The sequence below is a fragment of the Canis lupus genome, chromosome X, assembly GCF_003254725.2.
Source record: "Canis lupus dingo isolate Sandy chromosome X, ASM325472v2, whole genome shotgun sequence".
In the NCBI taxonomy this organism is placed as follows: Eukaryota; Metazoa; Chordata; class Mammalia; order Carnivora; family Canidae; genus Canis; species Canis lupus.
In genome coordinates, this window is record NC_064281.1 from 34,636,449 (window position 1) to 34,656,042 (window position 19,594).

The window sequence follows — 19,594 nt, forward strand, 5'->3', positions numbered from 1 at the left end:
TAGCTCACAGCTTTCCAGCCTCTGTGATGAAGGAAGGACATAAAAGATCATAGGGCAGAAACTGAGTGCCACTGGTAGAACCCCACATGGATACTGCTGGAAAAGTAAGAGCAGTGGAATGGCAGAGGGGTCAAAACTACGGGCCTGGGCCGCAAAAGGTAAAACAATGAGAGGTCTGGGGAGAGAAGGGACACGGCAGTTGGGTTTCTAGAACGATTGCTCCTTCAAGATAAAGGGTTGGCCGTGATGGAGTTATCATAGTCCATCAAGGCCAAAGACCATGTAAAGGTGTACTAGGGCATCAAAAAAAAATTTTTTTTTTAATGGGGAAGAGAAGATTCTGAGAGACATCAAAATAAATACACGCCCACGAACTGAGCTTTTAGGCTGGGACACATGTTGTGTTGGAAGGCTAACTCCCCTGAAATCCTCAGTTGGCTTTCGTTTACAGAAATGATAAATTCCCCTTCAAGTCACTGGTAGGGGACTGACTGCCATTGTCACATCTGTAACAATAGTAACATTTTAGGAATACATCGGACACGAAATACTTCAATTTTCTCCTTTCCTCAACAGGTTTATTGCCTTTTAAGAAAATTTTTGTAAAATATAAATACAAAGGCAGAGAATTTACTTACAAAGTTAAAACACAGATTTCAAACATAAACACACAATTCAGAAAATTTTAGTTTTATGTACATTTTCAAGCAACCTCAACATATTATGTTAGTTTTCAATATTTTACAGGGTACAGAAAAAAATAGCTCAAAGTCTTCTTTAAATAAGAGCATAAAATGTTTAAACATATAAACAATCCGGTTTGATGCGTGAAAACTAATTTCACAGCTTTTAAATTAGGATATAAAAGTTTCATACAATTAGTTGTTGTGTGTGGATATGGTTTGAATTTATATTACACGCTACTGGATTACATCCAATAGCATTTACCTGGCCTGAGCAGGTACTCTGTAAACAAAACATAAAGTTACAATTACCAAGTGCCTTCACCCAATTCGCTCCCCCAAACCAACCGTATGGTTCTGGCCACACTTGAAAACAGTGGTGGCCTCTGTCATGGGAGCTTTGTGTGACACCTTGAGTCCAAGTGTGCAGCTCCTTTTCCTCATTTTTTTTTCCTTAAAAAAGAAACGAAAAGAAACTAATGTTCCAAGTAAAAACGAACATATCCCAAAGCAGGTGTGCATTTGAAAAGTAAAGAAACATTATAACAACTTTGTAAAAACTGACTCAGAAGTTTAAAAAGGAAAACAAAACAAAACAAAAAACACCACATGTTGCTAAGTCCTTCTGACTGGAGTCGTTTCTCTTATATAAAGAAGAGATATTTTCATATGTAATAGTGTCCTTTCTTTACAGAAATAGTCGTATTATGACACATATGCACAAAGATTAACACTATGACACACTGTACACGGCGGGTCTGGCGAGCTCACCAGTAGTCGTCCGAGGCCATGTCGCTGGGGTGGAGCCACTCCATGGACGAGCCCAGCAGAGTCTGCAGCTCGCTAGTGAACTCCACCAGATCTAAGAGCTCCTTGCTTTCTGGGTTAAAGGCCTCCAGGTCTTTGGAGCAAGAGAACAGGAGACTTGCTGAAACTTGCCGGTAAAATTCCGCCTCTGCGATGGTGACGATTTCCACATTCGGGAAATTGCAGCGGAATATGCGGGAAGACATTTTCAGCTTCTTGAGCACATCCGAAAGCAACAGCCAGTTTCGAGGCCTGCGAACAAGACAGGAGAGTAGTTCGAACTTCTGGCCAACCTCGAAGCACTCAGGACTACGAACGCCCACCCTTGATGAGAAGAGTCCCTGGGCTGGCCACCACCGAGGACAGTCACTTCTGCAGTTACATTGCCACCCCGCTTCTCACCATCCTCAGAAGATCTACTTTCAGAGGCGAGAATGCTGGACCTGTCTGGATTTATTAAGAGACCATCGAGAGATGACCGGCTGACTTAGAGGGAAGCAGAGACAGCACCCCGAAGGAGCCTCGTCTCAGGGTGTCACGGTGCTGCCAGAACTGACACACAAGGACCCACTCACTCAGCTCTGGCCACAGCTCAGGTCACCACTCTCCAAGGCGAGTGCCTCACTCCTGTCACCGTGGGCAGCCTTCTGTATCCCGGCCTGAGAGTTGCTCTCGGAGGCCCCCTGGGGTCTTTCCTCCCCGCCGAGACCCCCAAATGGAGCATTATAAATGTGGAAGGCTGGCTGGCTCGCGTTCCCTTCCCCACACTCTCCATCCCCAACCTCCGGTGCTTTTGGGAGGGAGTGACGCTTTGGAGAAGGAAGGTGTTACATTCCTTCTGTATGCCCTGCCACGCTTTATGATTTCTATTACTAATAAAATGTCACCACAACGGCTATGTGTTTACAACTTTGGAGCCTGGGGAGGATGTTACTCATTAAGCACCTGTGTCAACACATAGCACAACAGTCCCCTAATGTGCACACACTCCCAGGGGATTGGTCATCTGCAGCCCCATGGCTGGACCATGGGGGCAAGACTGGATCTAACCAACTTGGATGACGCTCAAGAAGATCCCAGCTAATGTATAATGTTCTTTCCAGCTTTACACGAGAGGTGGTCTAGCAGCATCAGCCAACAGATCTCAAATGCCTTGGAAGGTCCCTAAGGTGGCCTGTTGTGGGGGGCTCCTGAGGAGGACCCAAAGAATTTAGTGACCTAAGGATCCAAGGTGCCCAGACTCTTCTGTGAAATTCCAGTCACTGAATTCAATGTCCTTTGGGCTCCGGGTAGGGGTCCTGTTAAGGGCACTTACACCATGCTGTACTCCCCCTCCACACCTTTTCTAGAAAGGATTGACTGCATTATGTGGGGTTTGTGGGCACTGAGGATTCATTCACCCACCCGCCCTCATCTGCTTATGGGGCTTTCTGACTCCTGCCACCTCAGGAGCAACCCATTGAGTTCTCAAGCACATGATAGTCATGCTCACCCCTGAGCGACGGACACTTGGATGTTGTAACACGGTAAGAGGGGGCTTTCTGAAAACTCAAACTCAAACACATCGCTGTAGGCCTCATCGTCGTCATCCTGGTCCTCTGGTCCTGGGGGGTTTGCTAAAACATCATATCCACTTTCATCATCTGGTTCTGATGGAGGGCAAAAGAGATAAAGAAATCAGTAAGCTGCCACAAGATTTCAGCTGTTGTCAAAAGAGGACTCTAAAAATTCTTGCCCAACTCAGCCCTGCTTACAGCATTGGCTGCCCACCGCCCCTCACCCACACCGGGGAGAAACGTTCTGTAACTCATTCACTTGCCACTGAACTCAAAAGAACCACTGCTCACCACACACAGAGCTGCCATAGAACTCCCAGGAGCCATTGGAGTCTTCGTCACTGCGACCCTGTAGGTCATTTAAGTAATCTGGAGAGAGAAAAACAAGGTAAGACCCACTGGGGCAAATCAAACCCTGGCCGCCTTAGGGGAGGCATGGGGAGGTCACTGTTAGGGCTGTCATATCACCTACATTCCACCTCACAGCGCTCCCTCTTAGGCATGCTTCCAATACCTTGCTCTTGGCCACATGGGACCAGAACCTGCATACCTGTCCACCTGCCTTCCTGATGGGCGGACTACCTTTCCTGCCCCTGGCCCACCAAAAAGGCTACATTGGCAAGCTAAGAATTTTCTCGGCCCTCACAAGCAAAGACAGTACGCGTCTGAATCATGTTATCCCTACTCTGATAGACAGGCTTTCCCCAGGAAGCAGAACTTAAAGGGAGGAAGAGTGGGCCCTGTGGGTTGGGGGGTGGGAGTGGGAGGGTCACTGGACGGAAGTGTGTGAAGAAACCATCTATGGTTGAGTTTTTTTTTTTTTTATACTTAGTATGGTTGAGTTTAAGACCATTTCTTGAACTTTGTCATACCTGTTAAAAACTTTTCCATGAGTTCACTGTGAGTCATTTTCATGATGGTTCTACCTGAGTACGTAGCCAAAGTGGGGTCAGCACCATAGGAGAGGAGCAGGCGGACAATTTCCAAGTGATCATTCTCAACAGCGTCGTGGAGAGGTCTAGGAGAGACACATGGTGGGATGGAACCTGTGCCTGCCTCCCACAGGCAAATGGACGTGTGTGCACCAAGCCCCCCGGGCACACTATTTCACCAAGGAGGTGCGGTGCGTACCACTGCTGCCACTCCAGATAGGGAAACTGAGGCACTATGAGTGGCCTGAGGTACAGCAACAACTTACTCTGCTATTATTTCTATGAGTAACCCTTTACAAGGCATGTGAAAGGACAATTTCAAGCCTAATTTGCAGATGCAGATCTATTTTAATCCAGGGCCCAAGGAGGAACTCAAGCCATTAAAATGAAACTCTTTTCAAAAGAACTTAAGTAGTGATAGACTGGAAAAAAGAAAAAAAGAATTTATAGGGGGCAAAACAAACAAACAAAAATCACACCATTATAGAAGCCAAACACCAAACAATTGTTCTACCATTAAAAAAAAAAAAAAAAGCCTACTCGTTTTTAAAAAAACTACGTACAAAGTGGAGCCTCTCCTGAAAGCCACACATGAGCAGCTTAGAGATCAATGATCAAGCCTCTGGCCCAGAAGTAGAGTCCCTGGGGCAAAATCTCAGGAGGGTAGAGTCCTCCAGCCCATGTCCACCGAGGTCAGAACATTGCCCTCAGTCCAATCCTGAGGGAATGCTATTTGGAAAGTAGCAAGATACCAAATATTTTTAAGTTTTGCTAATTCTCTGCCTGTCGGGAAAGCCCTATGCCCACCTCCCGGTAGCATCCCATGTACACCACCAGGAAGACGCTTGGGGGACTCCAACCTAGGAGTCTGACCTGAGGTCAAGGACAGGATAGGGGACAGGCCTGAGGACGTGGGTGGACATGGCAGGTCCTACGGGGCCAGTGGCCATTGGCCCTCTGTCTGTATTCCTGAGACTATCAACTTACATATATTTTAAATACAGCAATTTGAGAGATGCTGACAGAGTCTAGGGTTTTAAAATACAACATCTGGGCCCCTGGGTGGCTCAGTGCTTGAGCATCTGCCTTTGGCTCAAGTTTGTGATCCCGGGGTCCTGGGATTGGATCCTGCATCGGGCTCCCTGCAGGGAGCCTGCTTCTCCCTCCACCTATGTCTCTGCCTCTCTGTGTGGGTCTCTCATGGATAAATAAATAAAATCTTTAAAATAAAAGACAAGACCCTCAGTTATTTCACGCAGGCTCCAACATCTTCAGGGAATTCTGTCCAGGGGAGCTTTACTAATTTAAAAGTCCTATCTAAATTTGCCAGAGAGGTTTGTTCAATTCCATTCTAGAAGACTCCGCCATCAACATGCTTAGGTTATCACCTTTCATCTTTCCTTCGGGGGTTTTCCCCATGCCCTCCCGGTTCCTCCCACAGCCACTGACCTGGTTCCGTCCTGGGCACTGCAGTTGACGTCTGCGCCGTACTCGAGGAGATGTCGCACGATGTTGAGCCACCCCCTAGCACAAGCCTCATGGAGGGCGCAGTAACCCGCATTGTCTCGATGGTTCACGTCACAAATCTTGTTCTCCAGGCAGTACAAGACCACCTCCTGTGGGTGGAGAAGAGAGAGGTACACCATCAGAGCACTGCTCAACAAACCCTGTGAGGGTGTCCTGTCCATAGCCTGGCAGTGCCTACTCTCAAAGATGTGCATCCCTGGGGCTCAGAACCCCTGCAACACAGGCGGGTGGGGGGGATGTGCTGGCAAGGCGGCAAGAGCACATGTGATGGAGTGAATGGGTCCATTCAGTAGGTGGTAGTGTAGAAAAACACAAGTCTAGATAAAAGCGTGGATGACCGATGCCCAGAGATTAAATCAGCTGGAGAACATTCCTTCACGTAGAGGGGGGGTGGGGGGGGCCAGGTTTGGTTAGCCAGGTCCTCCCAAGCTCCTGCTTGCAGGGTAAATAGGGTAAAAGAGACACTCTCTCTTTTCACCACATATAACATCGAGAAAGGACACCAAATGCTTCAGATAATCCCACTCTCTATTCTACCTCACACCACCCCACTTGGAGAAGAACCAACATGTAAGATTTTCATAGTTCCTTAAGTTAAGGACAGAGATCCAGAAACCTGTACGCTGCACCCTACACGTCTTGAGAACTAAATAAAACAAGTCTACACACCCGCCGCCCCCGTATCAGAAGGTATCCTGTGTCAACGGTTTGCATTAGAATCACTGTTATTAATCTGACTTCTTTGGTGTGTTAAAATATTAATATGAACCGCTCCCAGTAAGCAGAGCAGTAATTTATTCAATGTTTTATTACCTTGATTAAGAAAGTTTTCAAACACACAGAACAGCATTTGCTACCAGAAAACACACCACACTGTTTTCCTACAAGTCATGCCCAGCAGAGAGCTGTCAGGTTCCCAGAGCTGCAGGTAGGCGGGGCCTGCCTACACTCAGTCTACTTGCTAGTGGGGAGCTGGACGGGGTCAGAGCAGGCCTCCCTGGAACAACTTTTAAATAACTCATCTGTTAAACCTAAAACTGGGGTCATTCCAGCCACCCACAGATGTAAGGTGGGATCTGCAAACCTTCTGTGCCCTTTCTGGGACCCATCAATCAAAAGTGACCATATACTTGGGAGTTAACTAGAACGTTCCATATGTTCACCCTGTGAACCTAATGTTGCATGCTGGTAAACTTGGCCATCGATGCCCTGTTGCTTCAGGTCCTGCTTCCAAAACAGGAGGAGGAAGACAGGAGGAGGAGGAAGACAGGAGGCATGCCCACAGACGCGTTTCTTCGTTCAGACCCCAACCTGCCAGAAAGCCCACAATCCTCTGGGCTCCCAGGCCACCTGCCCCAAGCCCTGGTATCCAGGATACCGCATGAAGCTGCTGCTCTTTTAGCAGGCCCTCACTAGCCAGACTCGAGTGGACGGCTGCAAGCTAATGAGTTGTGTGCCCCAGCCAGGGAGAGGCCTTGTCACGTGGCTCTGGGATCAGGTCTGAACGCCACCGACTGCTGTGCGCAGATCAATTTACCCGGGTCCCGGCGGCCTGCCTGGTGTCCTATCAACCCAGGGTTTATTTGCTCTGACAATTATGGCCTTCACCTGGAAACCTTCATCGCTACTGGGCGGGTATGAGGGAACCTAGAAATGAAAGGACAACGAAGCTGATGGGTAAGTCAACTCTCTTTTCTTGGAGGGTGGCAGGAGAGGCAGCTGTCACCTGCCGGCCAGGTCGGGCTCTTTGCCCATCATGGGCAGCCCTAACTGAACTGTGCTATTTAGAGCATGTCTTATTTTCCCCAAATGAGTCCATCACCTGCTATCCCACAGTAAACCTTTGGGACGGCAGGAAGGTTAAGGTGGTACTATTCTCATTCAACGCTTGAGGAAATTGAGGTCTGGAGAGGTTAAACCCCAAGTTCAATGAAGGTGAGGTACTAGATCTACAGCTCAAGTCGACGGGTAACCAGTCAGGAGGGAAGATCCTGAAGGTCCAAGAGGGCCCCTGTGAGAGGGATGCAGTCCGGCTGTGATGAGGCCCACTCTGTACACTCACCTTGCAAGGAGGGCAGTGGCCTCTACAGTGGTTGATGTCACCCACAGGGACGATGGCTACGAGGCTGGGCCAGTCCTCTACCCAACACAGTTCTTGCTTTATTTTCTATGCTAGACATGGGAGTGTTTGAAGGGCAGCCCACCCATTTCCAAACAAAATTAAACTGTTTTCGTTGGACAATTCTCTGTTAAGCGGCTATAAGCCGAATGCCATTAACCGCAAAATGTAACCATAAAGGCCATAAACCCGACATTGTTAATTAATTAAATGCCTCATTAACTTTTTTAAAAACATGATTTATTCAATTCATAGAAAATTTAACCATCACCACTAAACGCACAAGCATGTGGTTGCACACTGGCATTTTAGCCTAAGAAACAGAAGTCTTTTTATCAGGAGGGAGAGCTTCAAGTGTCTCTAGCCATGCAAAGTGGTCTATTTAACACAGAGGGTGTTTCTAAACCATAAGGACCAGATAACCACAACACAAAGCTCAGACAACCTTCTATGACACATAGTATCTCTAGGTAAGCAGAAAAATCACAGTGGTAAAGATTAACTTCTGCAAGACCCTCCCCAAATCAATGGCTTCGCAAAACACGCCTTTACTGGGGTTAAACAAACTGTCCTTCAACATTCAAAGATTCAGACTGTCAAATCTAAGTGGCCACCATCCCGACATTTTACATCCTGCCCAACGAAATCCTAGAAAGTTGGGGGTTAAAAGTGAATAGTTAAATGTTCGGCATCAAAACTGGTGATTTGTGTAACTTACATACTGAACTTTAGCTGTGAAGGGGTAAACCCCCCCGAGTTGTCCTGACCTAAACATTCCCAGGGCTTCAGACGCTATCAAAACCTGTTACGTAGCTTAATGCGTGGATTGAGTAAGGGCTCTTCCGTCCAGGCCCGAGACCCCCTGAGTTCCACAAAAACCAAGATGGAAACTTCCTTAGAGGACAAACAAGGGTCTCCTGAGGTTTCTGGTCCCAAATGGGGATTGCTGGAAATGTCAAGTTCAGAGGGGAGATTGGGAGCCCTGCCCTCTAAGGCAAATGGAGCAGGGTCACCCTCCTGCTCTCCAGTGTCTGCCAAATCACAGGTCCTTTTTCTCAGCCATGACCAATAACGAGCGAACGCCAGGCACCTGGGCTCTAGCTCAGCGTGTAGAGTATCTGCCCTGTCCTCTTAAGTGCTGCAGCTCTCAGCTCCCAGGAAGCCAACCGTGCCACGTGGGTTTCACCTCCCCTAACCAAAGAATTATTCCAGAGTTCTCTCCCGGCAATCCACAGATCTCTGGAAGAGACATGTCGGTGCAAACGGTAACACAATTAACTGACAACCTAAACTACCCCCAAACTAAGAAATCTGCTAGGGCTTCTTACTTCCTACCCAGTCACTTCCCTGGGGAAGGGAGGGGAGTGGGTGGCAGGTGGAAGGGGCTGGGTTGGGGTCAAGCTCCCCCCTACAGCAGACAGAGGCACAGAGCTGGCCAGGGTATGGGGGCCAGGACTCCGGGCAAGTCCTGGGAGCCCTCGACGGAGCCCTGGGCCGGCACAGGTCTTGCCACCTCGGGCCTCGTCCACACCTCCACACTTAGCCTGCTGAGCCCCGTTTTATTTGCACCATTCAATTCCCAGAGGGCTGATGCCAGCATAAAAAATGCCTTTGCCCTGTGGGCTATTACATCACAATTTCATCTGACAAGTGTGGTGGGGAAGCCGTGCAGGGCAGAGGGGGTAATCTATCTCTCAGAGGGCAACTCCAATGTGAGGGGGTCTTGGAGAGCAGTGGGGTGGGGGAGAGGGAGGGGGTGGTGAGTCTTAGGCAGAGCCAGAGTTCCTCCCCCTCAGGCTCCTGGGCCCTCAAAAAAAAAAAAAAAGACCCTTCTCTTCTGGTGTGCCCCCCACCGCACCCTACCCTACAACCCCTACCCCTGCCCAGACATCTCCCACCTCCTCCCAACAGGGTCCCCGCTTTGCCTGAAACAGCAGAAGCAACCCAAAATAGAGCTAATAACTTCTCTCCCCCTTGCTAATCAGAATCCAAAAGGGCTCATTAAAATTCCCCCAGTCGCCAAGCCCTGGGTTATGTCAGATTTTATATCAGAGATAAGTGAGCGAGACTGGAGGATGCCGAAGCAGCCTACCTGCCTGAACACGAACTGAACATCAGAGAGGCCTTTCTTTTCACACGGCGATTGAACAAGCCAGCAAAGAGACGGGAGCACGAGTGGGGCTCACACAAACATCCTGCTGGAATATCCAGCCTGGCCCCTGATGTGGAGGGGGCTGAGCCCCTGCCCTGGGGCAGGCGGCGGTGGCGGGGAGGGGGGGTACCCCCACCACCCCCAGCCTCGAAGGAGCAACGAGGGTCAGGGGTCTTGGAATGCAGGGCTCCCAAGGCCTCTCACCTCGTAGCCGAGCCTGGCGGCCCGCTGCAGGAGGGTCTCGCCTGCGTTCTTGTTGACGATGAGTCTCCGTGCTTCTGGAGGCATCGGGCGCGACTGGGTGGTCTCTGGAGGGGAGCTTGAGCGTGGCAGCTGTGAGGACTGGGAAGCTGGCAGCAATTGTTGCAAACGGTCGAAGGGCTTCTGGTCCTGCTTGGCTGGTGACAGATCGTAGTCGGAACTGGGCTCAGGCCGCTTTCTGAATCTCCGGACAGTCACCTATCACAAAACCAGGCAGCGCGGATGGTTAGGTCCGGCTTCCGACACCAGCTTCTCCTCCCCTCCTCCCCAAGTAACGGACCGGAGTGGAGGCAGGCATTTTTCCCTTTTCTTTTGTTTGGGGAAGGTGTGGAGAGGGGCCAGGGGTGGGTGGAGAGAAGGGGTTTCATTCTTACTAGTTTGAAACTTCATCACCAGCCTGGAATGGGGGGGCAGTGACTTTTAGGGGAAGGAACCTGGGAAAAGGAAAGCCCCGTCCTCAGAAGCAGAGAGGCGGGCAGGCGGGCAGGCAGGCAGGCAGTGCTCTCCCAGGCCCAGCGGGGGAGCAGGGGGGGCAAGAGGTACCTTGCCATCAGTGTTCTCCACATAGTAGTCTCCTGTCAGTGACAAGCCCTGCCTGGGCTCCTGAGGGATCAGATGCTTGGTTTTGCACAGTCTCTTCCCGGATGGTTTCTCGCTGTTGTCGGTGTATTTCTGCAGCAGGGAGGCAGCCTGGCAATCCTCTTCTTCGTCTGTGCACAGCACATCTGTCTTCTGGCTTTCTTTAATTTTCTGCTGTTTGGCAGGCGGCCTCGAGGCTGGCGTGCAGCTTGGCTGAGTCTGCTTTTTGCCGCTTGCATTGGTGGATGAAAGGCTCTTCATGGGCGGAGAGCCGGAGAACACAGGCAAGCCTAAATCCGGAGGGGGTGGCGGGCGGGAAGGAGGGAGGGGGAGAAGAAGCGGGCGTTACACAGTTGTAGCCGATGCGGAAAGAAAAGCCCATTGTTAGCACTGATCACTGGAGCGGCTTCAGTTTTTAAAGATATACCAATTATGTTTCCAAAGCATTAATATTTTAATTATCCCACATTGAAATGGCAAATAGGTTAACCCACAAAACGCCGCACGGCCAAGTTTCTTCAAAGGACTGGGACAGGAGGGCAGGAGCCCAGCCCTTCCATATCTCCCACCCCCACCCACAGGGGGTGGCGGGGGGACCCCTGGCCAGCCCCTCAGGGTCACCCAGACTGACTTGCCTTTCCTGCCCAGCGCCGGTGAGCAGGAACTAGGAAGCCAAGCTCCCTCCAGAGCCCCTCACTGTACACTCATTCCCAAGGGCAACTGGGGGCTGGAAGGGCCTCGGGGGAAAGCACTCCCCCGGCCACATCCCAGGCCACCCATTTCTCTGGTGTGCTCCCGGGGCCTCTCCCTGCAGGAAGGCAGGTGAGCCACCATCCAGGGCCAGGGTGGGGTGGCCTCTGCATACCTTGTTCATTGTCACTGGATTTGAGGGACTCCTCCGACCAGCTTCTGTTGCCTTTGGCCTCGGCCCTTTTCCTGCTGGGTTTCTCTTCGGGGCTGTTATTGCCCTGGGCGGTGACCTCAGGCTGGGTGGCCTGGGTCACTTCCTTCCTGCCCTGGCGGCCAGGTTTGCTCTCTGCTGCCGACACCTGCTGCTCCCAGCGTTCTCTAAGGTGCAGCAAGTGGCGTTGCTTTTTAGGATGGAGCCCTGTTAATTCAATGCACACCTTCAGGTTGGTCAGCTCACTATAATGTGGCTCTTCTAAGTGGTTAGAGGAACTGTTTGTCATTTCCCTCTCAGGCCAGTCATCTAATGGAGAAATAACTACAAATTAATCAAAAAGCCCCCTGGGGGGGGAGGGAACAATCTGTCTTACACATCACTAAGGGGGTGGGGGAGGGGAGGGGTGGGCCACCAAGTCTCTCGGGAGGGGACTTATTCATCTTTGGCCATCTTTGGGCTCCGACTCCTGCAGCTGGCTTTGGGGCCAGGGCAGGCGTGAGCGGCTTCCCCGGGGCTCCAGGGCGGGACATGGGGGACCTCCACTGCTCCGCACTAGGGACTTCCCCTGGGCGCCCCGCGGCTCGGGTGGGCAGCACCCCTTGTGTCCATCCACCTCTGGCCACAGGCGCAGGCGGCCGAAGCCGACCAAGCTCACCTTTGGACACTCGTCTCCGCTTGGCTTTCAGCAGAGGGTCCTCCGGCAGCTCTTCGGCGGCCGTCTCAGTGTGGGTGCTGTCACCTGAGACTTTGCGCTTTCTGTCCAGCCGGAGGGTGGGGCTGTGTGGCACATCCACGGCCGCCTGGTCAGCGGGAGGCTCGCTCACAGGCTGCCTGTCCACGAAGTATTTCTCCACAGGAAGATCTTTCTCCTCTGGAGCTTCAAAAGGATCATGTTTGTTTCCAGCACTGTATTCACCTGGGGGAGGGAAGACAGTAGCACAAGGAATGAAGGCCCAAAGGTCACCACAAGAAGGCAGGAGCTCCCTGCCCACGGTAATCTGCCACCAACAGCCCACTCTCCGGAAGACCCGGGGCGCCTGGCACATTAGAGGCACAAAGCCCACCGAGACAGAAGGTCCTGAAGGAAGGGCAGCTGAAGAGCTTCAGCAAGTAAAACAGAAAGTGAGGCATGTGCCACACTCCGCTTTCTCTACCTTCTTATGGTTGGGGCACAAGGAGAATTGGAAGATGAGGCATCGCCACAACTTCGATAGGCTTAGGTCCCTTCTGGGGGCCCTTTCCCATGACGGGGCAGGCAGGAGGGCAGGTGATCCCGCAGGAAGATCCAACCAAGCTAGGGTTGACCCAAGAGATCTCTCGGAAACATTCACTGAGGGTATTATTTTGAAATTAAAGGAAAGCTATGTAATAAAAAGAACAAATAGCTCCTCCATGTCATCTGCAGAAGGGACTGCATCCATGTCCCCTTGGGTCAACTGGAAGATCGTGAAGAAAGGGGGCTGGGGAGGGAGGGAGTGCTGGCAGGCAGAGAAACTGGGGGCCCAAGGGCAACTGGGAGAGGAGCTGGGGGAAGCCAAAGGAGAGGTTTCCTAGTGTGCGCAACAAGGGTCAAGGGCAGTTTCGAAGAAGTCAATCTGATTCACTACGCATCCCGTGTGTCTCTCACATCCGGGGAGAGAAAAAGCGTATTTTACCCCCGACACCTCAATGACACCATGCATACCCACGGGGACACCAGTTCACCCAAGTGGCACCCCTTTCAAGCCTTCCTTTAACATGCAAGCACTGGAGGACTTCCAAACACAAGGCTCCGCCCCCTTTCAGTGTTGGGGTGTCTTGTTGTGCTAAGGCCTGTAGTTGCTGAGCTGCTAGCTCCAGAGCTCCCTATGCCACGTGGGCTCCTTCCGCTCAACCAAGCATGGCCTTGGGACTTGGGACCTCTCCTTAAATCGTCTCAGCTTGACATCATGCACAGGCGGTGCCCTGGCCCAAGAAATGGTTCAACTTCTTGGGTCACCTTTCATCTAATACACAAATAATTTCATACTCATCACCAAGATGTTAAGGAGTGGGAGTTTGGTAGTTCGGTTAACACTGAGAACTGCTCGAGTCTCGAGTCCATGTCCAGATGAAGTCACAAACACACTCTTCATATGCTGACCCCATTCTTCCTCCTATTTCCTCCCGACCCCTGGCCACTTCGAATATCACTCCTGCCCATCGGGCTCCTGCGAAGAGCCTGTTTCTCCCTCTGCCTGTGTCTCTGCATCTCTCTGTCTCTCATGAATAAATAAATCTTAAAAAAAAAAAAAAACCCACCAAAACCAAAAAACAAACATCACTCCCGCCCCAATATGCGTTTTCTTGGGGACATCACCACCATTTAGTGATGGTCAGCAGTTTGGGGGGGGCGGTGTGTGTGTGGAATTTCTCCCTGGCCTTGGCTAGCCTGTGCGCTCAATGGTGGAAGGACCCCACCACGTGGGTCTTCCGTCACCGCAGCGTCCCAACACAAAAGCTCAGTGGCAGCCGGGTTGACCGCCGGCCTGGGTTGGGCCACGGCACGCAAACGGGGCAGGTTGTGCCTTGCATGCCTGCTGCTCTGTGACCCTCTTAACTGCTCTAGCAGTAACAGTGCTACTTTACAACTCGGCCCCCTTCAGCTGTAAAGTGGGAATATTACTGCAAGCTGCCTCCCGGGGTGGGCTTCATAAACACAGGCTGAGCCCAGCTAAGAGAAAGGCTGGAGAAATCACTCTAACAACAGACGGATGCCAAGACTGTCAGACTAGCTTGAATGTTAGCCCCATTGCATGAGATTTTAGGAAGTGAGCCCTCCTGGTTAACACCAATTGACGTCTCTGGTCGGCCCATCCAGAAAGCCCCGTGGGAGGTGCTGGGGATCAGCTAGCTTTCAGAGCCACCGCGTGCTAATTTTAAAGTCAGTTCAGTATATGTGTCATCCCTCTCCCCACACCTTAGGTAGGAAAGATGGTTCAAACCAGGTGACTGGAAAGCAGGGGTAACTGGGAGATGATGGGCACCTTCTAGGGATCACAACCAGGCAGTGGCTTAGCCGGCCTGGGGCCCTGGCCACCTCGGCTCACACCCGACATGCACCCTGATCAGTTAAGCCACTCTCCACCCCAGTGCTTCAGAGGTCACTTCCACATTTTACACTCTGGCTGCGAGTCTCACAACTACCTGTATCGGTAACAGCCCCAGTTCTTTTCAAGACACACGTCTTGCTCAGGGAGGCTTCTCACAAGTTTTCGCCCTGCCTGCAAACTTCCAACAGTGCGGCTCATTTCTATCTCGCCTACCTGGCCTCTCGCCATGTCAGCAAGCAGTGACTGGAGACCTGTCTCCCTGTTCCTGGCTGAATGACAGTCCCTTCTCCCCCAAGTGGGCAAGAGCCTTTCCCCCTCTGGTAAAATCTGCTTGACAACCTTTCCCCAGGCTAGGTACATCTATCCTCTCCACAAATCTCAAGGCTCTCGGGGCCAAGATCCCAATTCAACTCAGTGAAGGCCCGCCTCACCCCAAGGCCTCACGCTAGCACAACCTTACCCGGGCCAGTAATAATTCTCAAGAGCACCCATCATGACTGTCTGAGATACACATGGCCACGGCTAGGGGGGCAGATTCCATGTCACATGCCTGACCCAGAGCTCGTCGATGAAGCTATTCTAGCCACAACTCCCAGGAATGCCCTTGGAAGCAAAGGAGATGGAGAGCTAGATACACAGGGGTCCTAACCACCAGGTCTACCATCACTGCTACAGGGAGCCCTTCTACGAGTGGGAAGGCATGTGTTCTTGGTCACTGGACCTAAGCAGATGTGAATGTGGCTGTGTTGGGTGGCTTACCACTTGCTCCCTGCAGCGAGGTCCCATGACTCACAGCACATATATCCCATAGTTTATCTCAGTTGTGCCACTGTACTGCCTCATAGAAACCTTGCCATGGTGACATGTAAATGTCACCGTGGCAACAAAGCACCCTCCCCACTGTCAGCACCCCCTCCCCTGTGAGCCCAAAACAAGATGGGAGGGTTCCCCAGGATGGAAATTCCCTCCTCTGCACGGAACTATAGCACCTCCAACAAAGGCTAACTTTGTGGAAGCTCCTGCCCTCTACCAAACCCAACATAGTTTACAAACACACAGGTGCTCAGTCTGAGAAAGAGAAGTTTCGTGAAAAGCCCCTTGACTGAGGCTTCTTCCAGGTCCTGCCCAGGCACTGCCACTGAGCAGGTCCTGGGTCTGCCCCAGTCAAGTGGCTGGCAAGAGAGACCATCACTCTTGGTTCATAAGGGTGCGGCCAATTATCTCCTTGTCCCTCCCCACCTTCAAAAGGCCACTGATGGTTCCCCTATTAACAAACTTCCAAGTTTGAGAAGTCTCCTGAGGCATCTGTCAGACTTCTAAAATTAAAACTTAATCCAGCCACCCCTACTACCATAAAGAGCAAATGAAAATCCTGATGGTGTTTTTGACTCCATTTGCTCTTCTTAGGTCAGCCCCTCCCAACAAGATGCACCCATGCCTGGGCAGCTGGGGCCACGCAGGAAGCACATGCCATCTCACAAGCTCCTGGGGGCTACAGGAGTGGAGGGCTGCCTTGGAAGAGGGAAGGCATCTGGAAGGCATCCTGTGCCCTCTTTGTCGCCCCTGCCCCTCCCACATCCCTACCCCAGCTGCCATGTGCTCAGCTTGGCTCTCTGCCATGTGGACACCCGTGAGGGGAACCAACGTGGAGCAGGGCCCGAGCCCCCATGGGTGCAAGACATGAGGGCCAAAAGGACCAGAAGGCCCGTTAATTTGCAGCAGAATGGATCCAGCACCTACCATCCTCTGGATGAGGAGGTGACAGCAAGGACAATGGCTTCTCTAGACCAACCACAAGCCATGAGTCCCCAGAAGGTTGGGGATGGTGCCCCGCCTCCTTCGTTGGGCCCCCTGCCCCCACCAGGTCTTTAAAAGTGAGCCCATTGGTCTGAGCCTGGAGGGACTCAGGGCAGCAGAGAACGGAAGCCTTTCAGAGTCATCTGGGCTCTGCTCTCCGTTGCCTAGATTGAGCGCTCAACTCCAGGTTCAGCAGGAAAGATGGGGAGGACACAAACTTCCCTGGGAAGAAGGCCAGGGTGAGTGAGATGTGAAGAGCAGCAGCCACCCTGGGTCCGGCCACGTTACTGAAAAGCCAGACAAAGGGTGAGGAGACTCCAGGCTGGCTAGCTTCCTGCTCCCTTCCTCTGGCCTATCTCCCCCGTTTCCTCTTGCCAGAGAGGCACCCACCCACTAACTTGGTTTAGCCCACATCTACCCGGTCTCCCGGAGACTTCCCCAACAGCTGGGCTTAGGGGCAAGTCCGGGAAAGAAAGAGCTGCCCAGACTGAGCATCTGGAAGGAGGAAGGCATTCTTTGCTGCTTTACCCAAGAGCAGCTCAGACCCTCCATACTCCCCTATCAATGCCCCCCTTCCCCCCCCGTGGAAACATAGGCAAATCTTTATTACTCCAGGTACATCAGCGTCCCCACCACTGACCAGCAACAAAAACTCCCTTCTTTTGAGACTTCAGTAAAACAGACTGGTCCTGGTGAGGCCTACCCAGAAACCAGCCACAGGCCTTTGACCCCAGAGCTGACTGGGGGGTGGAGGGAGGAGAGGGCTGTGCTCCAGGGAGTCAGAAGCGCCGTGTCTGGGACAAGTTCTCCCCAAACTCCTTTGGGCACCGATGAACTAAGTAGGTGCACACGGGAGACACCAAACCTGTGACATCCAACATCTCACAAATTCACCTCCCACCCCTATTGTCCTGTGTCAGGAGGATCCTGCACCCACTGTCCCCTTGACATTCAGCCAGATGCCCTAACACCACCACCAGTGAAGGTTCCAAGGTCTAGAGTGGGCTGCAGGCCTCGTGCCTGCATATGTAAGAAACGAGGAGAAACACCTGCTCCACTTGCTACCCACACATCCTATTGGCCAGGGGAGTCTCTGGCCAATCCCTTTGAGCAAGTCACACTGCAGTGGGTGACCAGCTGCTGGGCCCAATGAGTGACTTGAGAAAAGCAGTAGCTTTCTTGCCGTTTTGCCTCCCAGGCACAATACAACCTCTGTCCGGTGGGAAAAACCCCCTTGTTTCTACCACATCCTCGGATCGTGCGGTCAACATCTGATGAAGGCCAATGGACCTGCCACAGAACATCATGATCTTATCTCTGTGGTGCCCTCATGGTCCTCCATCCCATTTTAGCAAAACCTCTGCCTTTGGAGGGAGACTAACCGCAGCCTCCGTTCCATGGGTGACCGTCATCGTGGTGGGTGGCGAGTGCCTCTGGCTGGAAGTATCATTCCACTGCTACAAAAAGGAAGGGAAGGGCAGGGAACCGTATCTGTACCCGCTATGAAACAGAACACAATACACACGCCGCGTTTCTGTCTCCTGCTGTCATTATGCTGCTTCTATCGTATCAGACTGTTACTAACTATAGAACCGGTGTTTCCCTAGGAAAGGAGATGTGTCCCAGGAAATAATCTCGCATGGGTACCTCATCCCTGGATATCACCACATTCAAATGGACAACCGGCTCTTCACTCCTCAGAGGGCAACAGCGGACTGTTTCTCTCAGCAGCCCACTGGCCATAGGGCTAGAGCAGCAGAGTTGCTTCCCATAGCCTCCCTCAGCTCTGGGAGCTGTGCCCCCCCCCCAGCAGTGCACCACCACACATAAGCTGCTTGGGGTTACTTACATCTCTCATTGTCATTCTGGTCGGCAATGGCCTCTTCCAGGGCGACTGACTTTGGCTTTTTGTCCTGATTTCCTTTCAACCTTTCCCAGTCGGCAGGGCTGAATTTGCACACCTCGGAGTCTTTGGTTGTTGGGTGGCCACCTTCTCTCTCTTTCATCTCCAGCTCTGAGAAGCGCATCATTGCACGCTAGAAAGAGAACGGAGACGGGGAAAAAAAAAAAACACAACACCTTACCATAAAAGCTATTTCGTTTGCCTTACCTTAAAGGAAAATAGTTTCAAAGAAAAGTTTGCCCAAAACCAACCACAATTTATGATACAACTGAGATATTTTAAAATGTAATAGATAAAAATGTAAGAGTAGCTATACGTAAGTAATCACACATTCTTTACTTATAAAGCCATATGTATATAGATATATATGCGCTGTGTATGTATATCCATACATACACCATGGCACAGAGACATTCTCTTTTGAAGGTAAATAAAAACAAAACAAAAACACAACGCAAAGAAAACAAAACAAAAAACACAACAGAAAAGAAAACAAAATGCACAATGAATAAAGACGACCATGGCCCACAAACTTCCCTTCGTATATTTGGAAATGAAATTTAACTCAAAAGGTTTATGTAAGATTCTAGTAATAAAAATTTGAAGAACTGACCTCACAGTAAGCAGCGGGTAGACATAAAATACTGTCCTCTTGTAATCCTTCCATCTATGTAATTAAAATGGGCACTCAATGGATCATTTAGATAACTTCATCCATTTTTATAAGCATAAACCAATTTTTTTCTTAACATTGCAACACAATTTGGCTTTATTTATCTTTTAATTAAAAGTAAAATATCTTAAGGAAATTCCTACACAACATCTATCATTCACTAGCAAGTTAAATACAGACTATCCCTTTAAGCGAGCTCTTTTTCTTTTTTTGGTGAAAAAAAAAAAAATTGCACGAATCCCACAGACATGCGGCTGCTACACACCTCCACCAAGTATCACGTAAGGCATTCTAAGCAGCACTGCTAGGTATTATTCGTTAACGTACAGTAATGGCAGAGAAATCAAAGCAACTGATAGGTAAACGTCATGCAGTCTTTAGCTGTCCTTTGCAATCATTAATACTTCTGTTAGCAGCATCTGAGTGGAGTTCTCTCAGTATCTACAGAATTTAACTTCAAGTATCCAGACACATGAACCTCCTAAGTGCTACCACTCACGTCCCCGTACCGGACACATTTCATTACATTTACTTGACCGTAAGCTTCATTAACCAAATCTGCCCGGTGCCCTGCCCTACCATACTTCCCCCAATCCACTTTCCACATTAAAAAATAAAAAAAATAAAAAA

General features: G+C 50.7%; 1 protein-coding gene across 12 annotated transcripts in view; it reads right to left on the reverse strand.

The window, feature by feature from the left end:
- Positions 1 to 551: 551 nt before the first annotated feature.
- The window catches only part of BCOR (BCL6 corepressor), a 114,281-nt gene continuing 95,238 nt past the window's right edge, over positions 552 to 19,594 (reverse strand). For 5 of the 12 annotated variants that reach the window (XM_035711850.2, XM_035711853.2, XM_035711848.2 and 2 more), the window contains exons 5-16: positions 18,905 to 18,958; positions 18,238 to 18,424; positions 12,176 to 12,436; positions 11,482 to 11,826; positions 10,581 to 10,906; positions 9,981 to 10,235; positions 5,428 to 5,594; positions 3,919 to 4,064; positions 3,338 to 3,415; positions 2,983 to 3,139; positions 1,455 to 1,742; positions 552 to 1,136 (exon numbers count right to left, since the gene is read on the reverse strand). In XM_035711850.2, coding sequence (XP_035567743.1) covers positions 1,124 to 1,136; positions 1,455 to 1,742; positions 2,983 to 3,139; positions 3,338 to 3,415; positions 3,919 to 4,064; positions 5,428 to 5,594; positions 9,981 to 10,235; positions 10,581 to 10,906; positions 11,482 to 11,826; positions 12,176 to 12,436; positions 18,238 to 18,424; positions 18,905 to 18,958 — 2,277 coding nt within the window. In that variant the 3' untranslated portion in view covers positions 552 to 1,123. Of the gene's footprint in view, positions 1,743 to 2,982; positions 3,140 to 3,337; positions 3,416 to 3,918; positions 4,065 to 5,427; positions 5,595 to 9,980; positions 10,236 to 10,580; positions 10,907 to 11,481; positions 11,827 to 12,175; positions 12,437 to 18,237; positions 18,425 to 18,904; positions 18,959 to 19,594 lie in introns of all 12 variants that reach the window. The other 7 variants (XM_035711855.2, XM_035711854.2, XM_035711856.2 and 4 more) reach the window with 7 other exon arrangements.